General features: G+C 34.5%; 3 protein-coding genes across 3 annotated transcripts; all 3 read right to left on the reverse strand.

Moving 5' to 3' along the window:
* Nucleotides 1-203: 203 nt before the first annotated feature.
* On the reverse strand, nucleotides 204-1413 carry LOC113312160. Its single transcript, XM_026560914.1, has 2 exons — nucleotides 735-1413; nucleotides 204-616 (listed from the first exon to the last, which is right to left on the reverse strand). Exons 1-2 carry the CDS (start codon nucleotides 1411-1413, stop codon nucleotides 204-206), a joined length of 1092 nt encoding a protein of 363 aa, XP_026416699.1.
* Nucleotides 1414-1585: 172 nt separating this feature from the next.
* Nucleotides 1586-3481, reverse strand: LOC113312161. Its single transcript, XM_026560915.1, has 4 exons — nucleotides 3107-3481; nucleotides 2872-2994; nucleotides 2576-2717; nucleotides 1586-2430 (listed from the first exon to the last, which is right to left on the reverse strand). The coding sequence occupies exons 1-4, from the start codon at nucleotides 3479-3481 to the stop codon at nucleotides 1586-1588; spliced, it is 1485 nt and encodes a 494-aa protein (XP_026416700.1).
* A 553-nt stretch (nucleotides 3482-4034) lies between these two features.
* Nucleotides 4035-5183, reverse strand: LOC113312162. Its single transcript, XM_026560916.1, has one exon. The coding sequence runs from the start codon at nucleotides 5181-5183 to the stop codon at nucleotides 4035-4037; it is 1149 nt and encodes a 382-aa protein (XP_026416701.1).
* Nucleotides 5184-6202: the final 1019 nt, after the last annotated feature.

Here is a 6202-nt window from a genome sequence, read left to right on the forward strand (position 1 = left end):
GAAGCTTTGTCTACCTACATTGATAAACATACTAAGCTTGAATTAGTTCAAAAAATTAAGGTTTGCAGAAATGCTCCTCTTATTACTCACTTTTTTTTTGCTAAGTAATAATTTTATTAATAACCAAAGAACTCAAAGTTACAACGAGAGCAGAATTACAACCAGGAAAAAAACAAAAATACACAAAAAAAAAGGATTATAAACTAAACTGTCCTAAAGTACTTCTGCTTTTCATTTTCAAGATTTACAAGGAAGAGAGGTTTGCTTGTGTATATGTGTTGATCTCCTCTCTGCATAGTTGCTCCTCTGTTAGATAGATCATTTACAGAGAAGTTCACTTCTCTGTAATTATGAAGAAACTCACATTTGGTAGCAATGTTGCAGATTTGCTTCCATCTAGCAATTGCAAACCAAGGAACTCTCAAATTTTCAAAAGCAGCAATTACTGCTTTTGAGTCTGTACTGAAAAGGAGGATTCTGAAACCATTATGAATAGCCCATTCTCCTGCACAAATAATTGCCATAATTTCTGCAAAGAAATTAGTAGCAATCCCCAGACCTCCTTCTATAACTACCACCGCTTCTCCTTTATCATTTCTAGCCATAATCCCATAACCTGAATTCCCAGGGTTCCCCCTTGAAGCCCCGTCACAACACAAGAGAAGTTGATTCCTAAGGAAATTTGAAGGAAATCTCTTTAACAACACAAGTCTTGACCCTTTTGCATTTCATACCAAACTGTTTTAGCATTTGCAGATCATATGCAATATTCCACATGAGCTGTTTCATTCTAATTTCTCCTTCAGCAGTAAGTTTCAAGATTATTGATTTAATATTTTGTTCATTGAAGACTTCATCCTCATAAACACTTCTATTTCTTTGAAACCGCAGTTCCTTGAGAGTAATGAAAGCAGCATATCTCCATATTTCACCAACTGCAGGACTTTTATGTTTTGCAAAACTAAAGACTTCATCAAAGGACTTAGGGTTCTTGAAATTAAACATCCCTCCTAACCACTTCCAAATTATCTCACTATAGTTGCATTTCCATAGAATGTATTCTAGAGTTTCCTCATCTTTCTTACAAAAACAACATCTAGAAGCAAGTTGAAATTTCCTAGTTTTCATTTTTTCATAAGTTGGGAAAATATTTCTTATAAGTTTCCATATATTGCTTGAAATATTTGGATGAATTGAGTAATTCCATACCTGATGTACCCAGCTCACTTTTGAATACTTTGTTCTAATACACTCAACTGCAGAAGAAACAGAGAAATCCCCGGTAATTGTGCCACTCCAGATTCTTTTGTCTTCCTCCAAACTGAGTACAGGTAGCTCATTGATTGAAACCATATCAAGAAGTTCAGAAGGCATAACCCATTCATTATCAACTATTAGGTTTTCAACTTTCATGTCAGGGAATTCATTAAGATATGCATTATCAGGATATAATTCACACAAAGGTTTATCCTTTATCCAAGTGTCATTCCAAACTGATGTTTTTGATCCAGTGCCAACTATCCATCTTGTGAATTTTTGCACATCTTCAGAGATCCATTTCAAGTCAGGAAGAATAGAAGATCTCTTATAATATCCAATCCAGTCCCCTTTTTTTTGTAATGAATTTTTCTTGGAAAAATTTAGCCCAATCTTCCTTGTTGTTTTGTATTTTCCACCAAAGTTTCATAAGCAATGCCTTATTCATAATCTCTAGTCTTCTCAAGCCAAGACCTCCTTCTTCAAATGGAGAACAAACTTTGTCCAATTTAAGCACAACACTCTTTCTTTTTGAAGGATCTCCAGTCCAAAGAAAATTTCTTATCATTTGCTCACAATCCTTTAGAGCTCTTTGAGGCCATTTATAAACTGACATACTATATATGGGAATGCTACTGAGAACATGCTTGATTAAAATCAGTCTTTCTTGGAAAGATAAGAGCTTACCCATCCATCCAGCTAAGCTTGCTTGGATTTGTTCTACACAATTCCAAATATGTTGAGTTTTGATTCTACCTGGAGTTAGATAAACACCTAAGTACTTGTCTGGGAAATTAGCAAGTGGCATTCTGCATTCAGAAGCAATTTGTTGTTTTCTTAATGTACTTGTTCCACCTATGAAGCATTTGCTTTTTGCCAAATTAAAAATTTGACCTGAGGCTTCTTGATATTCCTTGAGTAAAGTTGCTAGCTTTTTAGCATTTCTTTTATCTCCATTGCAGAACAAGAAAACGTCATCTGCAAAGAAGATATGAGATGGATGGATGTCATTTCTGGAGAGCATTGGTTGTAACTGAACTGATTGGACCATTCTTGATATTGCTATTCTCAGAAGATCTTCAGCTATAACAAAAAGAATAGGAGACAAGGGGTCACCTTGTCTGAGACCCCTTCCAACTTGAAAATATCCCATAGGCCCTCCATTAAGAAGTACTGATATTCTTACAAATTGTAGTAAAGTATGAAGCCAATTAACACATTTTTTCAGAGAATCCAAATTTCCTCATCACTTGAAACAGAAACTCCCAGCCGAGTGAGTCATAAGCTTGAGAGATGTCCAATTTTATGCCCAAATTACCACCTCTTCTTTTAACATCCAGCTCATTCACTAGTTCAGAGTCTATAACTATTTGCTCTTGAATGTTTCTCCCTTTTATGAAAGCACCTTGTTGAGGAGATACAATTCTTTGAATCAAACTTCCAAATCTTGTAGTTATAATCTTTGTAAGCACTTTAAAGCTGAAGTTCATTAGACCAATAGGTCTAAACTGACTAGCTTTATTTTTTTGCATTTTTGACTTTTGGAAGAAGTAATAAAAAGTTAGCATTGAAACCTTGAGGTATAAATCCACATCTCCAGCAATGTTGAATAACTTTTGTGAGGTCATTGCCAACTATTTCCCAAGCATATCTGTAAAACCATCCTGCAAATCCATATGGTCCAGGGGAGCTATCAGGGTCTAGTTCAAATACTGCTCTTTTCACCTCTTCAAATATCTTTTTTTAGAATTTTAAGTTTACTCAGAAAAATGAAGATAGGATTACCTCTAATCATTGCAGACCAAGAAAGTTGAATTTGCTTGAAGAATTCAGAATGAGATTGCCACACCTTAAGATCTCTAAAATGTATATTTTTGGGTTTTGGAATTTTAGCATTTGCACCATAAAGAATTCCATGATCTGATATACTTCTTACACCAACTTTGTAACCCCGGCTAGGGTATACTTCCAACCATTTATCATTAAAAACAACTCTATCAAGATTACAGAGAATTCTTTTTTTCCCTGCTCTATTGTTGCACCAAGAGAACTCCAAACCTGTTTTAGGAGCTTGAATAAGCCCACAATTATTTAAACAATCATTAAATTCTCTCATAGATATTTTCAGAGGATTGAGACCACCTTTCTTTTCATCAACACTTGTTATAGTATTGAAATCACCTATGACCAGCCATGGCTTATTTAAAGTACTTGCAATTTCCATTTCATTCCATCATTCTCTTCTATTAACAGTGAGAGTGGCAGCATGAACTCCAGTAATTACATCCCCACCAACTTCCACAGTTATTGCTTGAGAAGTATTTGATAAAATCTTTGGAGTGTTTATTGAAGAGCTCCATAGAATCCAAATGTTTCCTTTATTACCATCACAAGAGTTATGAATGATTTGATAGTGTATACCCTGGAGTCTTAACTTTTTAATGAAATCAGAAGAAACCCATACTTTGGGTTCAACTAAAATAACTAAAGTAGGACAAAAAAATTTGATTATATCTCTTAACTTGTATTTGGACTTTGTTCTCCTTAGGCCCCTTAAGTTACAATATATAAATTTCATTTAGAAGGAGGGTGAGAAGATAAAGTACTTCTCTTACCTTGGCCATTTTTACTGAAGTTTGCATTTAAGTTGGCTGCCCGAGTTCTGGTAATCACATTTGGCTTTTTTCCAACTTTTGTTTTGATTTGAATAAATTCTTCTCCATTCTTAGTACCAGAAGTACTTGTTGCATGTTGAATAGATTCTGAATCAGTATGTTTCACTTGAAACAATCTTCAGCTTCCTTAGATTTAATATTTGGAGAGATAGACTGAAGTTGTAAAACTGGAGTTCCAATAGGAGGTTGAATATTAACCACATTGGCTATTGAAGGAGCACTTGAAACCATTGCAATAATTTTATCTACTGAAAGAGTTGGAAATTCTTCATGTGAGTTAATAGACCCCCTGAATTCTTCAGTTTGGTTTTGTAAGATATGAAATCTACCAGAGGCGTGCTCACTTTGAATATGAGGTATTATTGCATCAATCTCTTCATTATCACTTAAGAGTTGATCATGAATTTGTTCAATTATGTGGTCTTTTTCTTTCTCAGCTTGAGTAAAGCATATGTCAAAACTAGTTCGAACTTGAGAAGTTTTTTTTCTCCATTGTTTTTTTGCCTTTTCCTTCACAACTTCAGTTTGTTTTTCAAAACATTCACTTCTTTTGATTCTACATTCAGCAGTTAAGTGACCCACAATTAGACAGTGATTGCAGAATTTTGGTTTCTTCAAGAGTTGAACAACTTGTTCAAATTTACCATACTTGTACTCAACAACTACTTTGCTTGGGATATACTTTGAAAAATCAACTTCAACTAGAACACCTGCATAATATCCTATTTCTCTTTTTAGAGTAATTTCATCAACTTTAACAGCTCTCCCCAATTTGTTTCCCATCTGTAGAAGAATGCTTTCTTTCCAGTACTCAATGCTTAAACCAGGAAAAGTGACCCAAACATAAGCTAATGAAGTTTTCTGAGTTTCAGGATTGAAGTTAGGTTCCCATGGTCTAATTTTCAGAGTTTGTTCTTCCACCATCCATAAACCTTGCCAAATATGTTTTCTATCATCTTCATTATCTAGCTTGATGATAAAGAATCCTTTTCCTAAGGGTATGAACTGTAAAGAACCCTTAAGAGACCATTGTTGTTTCAGTAAAGTAGCTGCAATATTCATCTTAAGCTTAACAAAATCTAATCTCCCAATCAAGCTAAATTTCCATTTATTTAAGCTTTCTTCAATAACATCATCAGGAATAAACATAGAAGGAGGGTCTTCAGAATTCATTGTTGAAGAAGTGGAATCATAAACCAAATTTGTTGTAGCAGATCGAAAACCAGATCCACTATTATTTTGTTCAGACATAATAAAAGAAGTAAAAGGATTGAAAATCAACCCTAATCATCTGTTATTAATGAGAAATCACCCGAAGTAATACAGAAATCCGATCAGAATTCGAAGAATCCACGAATTTAATGAACGAGTCGTCACCGATTTTTGTCGCCCGATTCGCAGAGGATCAGAATTTAATGAACGAATTCGTATGAAAAACTAAAAATTTAAAGCGATGCACCAGCCGGGAATCGAACCCGGGTCTTATTACTCACTTGTTGTTTGTTGATGATTGTTTACTGTTTTTTAAGGCCACTATCTAGGATTTTACTATTATTAGAGATCATCTTCATAAGTACTACTCTGCCTTTGGTCAGAAAATTAATTTTGATAAATCTGGGATTCTCTTTAGTAAAGATTTTTCTCCCAAACTAACCCAACAACCCTCTTATATCCTTAACATTAGCTTTCTGGACCTAGGTGAGAAATATTTGGGCACCGCCATTAGTTTCCATAAGTATAAAATCCAGACTCATATGAGTATTCTGCAATCTGTTTATGCTAGAATTACTTATTGGTTCCATAAACTCATGTCTCAAGCAGTTATAACCTCTCTAGTCAAACATGTTTGTCAAGCCATACCTATTTACCAAATGATTGCTTTTCTCATTCCTAAAGCTCTTTGTTGGAAAATGGATTCTCACATTTGTAAATTTTGGTGGAGGGAAACTCTTGACCCAAAAGATAAAAAACTTCACTTACTAGGATGGGATATTCTTTGCTGCCCTAAAAGTGAAGGTGGACTAGGTTTTAGAAAAGCTGAGTTAAATAATCTTGCTATGTTAGCCAGGAATGCTTGGAAACTTGTTGAAAACCCTAAATCTCTATTAGGCACTATCCTTAAAGATAGATACTTACCTAATACTGTTAGATAATAGCTCGGTTGAACCCACCAAGCATTGGTATGTCAAGTTTGGTTGTCATATTTTAGTGAATCAAAACTCATTTTAAGAGTCGCTTGATTATGTACTAGAGTCAACTTCATATGGGTT

This window comes from Papaver somniferum, chromosome 9 (genome assembly GCF_003573695.1).
Source record: "Papaver somniferum cultivar HN1 chromosome 9, ASM357369v1, whole genome shotgun sequence".
NCBI classification, from domain to species: Eukaryota; Viridiplantae; Streptophyta; class Magnoliopsida; order Ranunculales; family Papaveraceae; genus Papaver; species Papaver somniferum.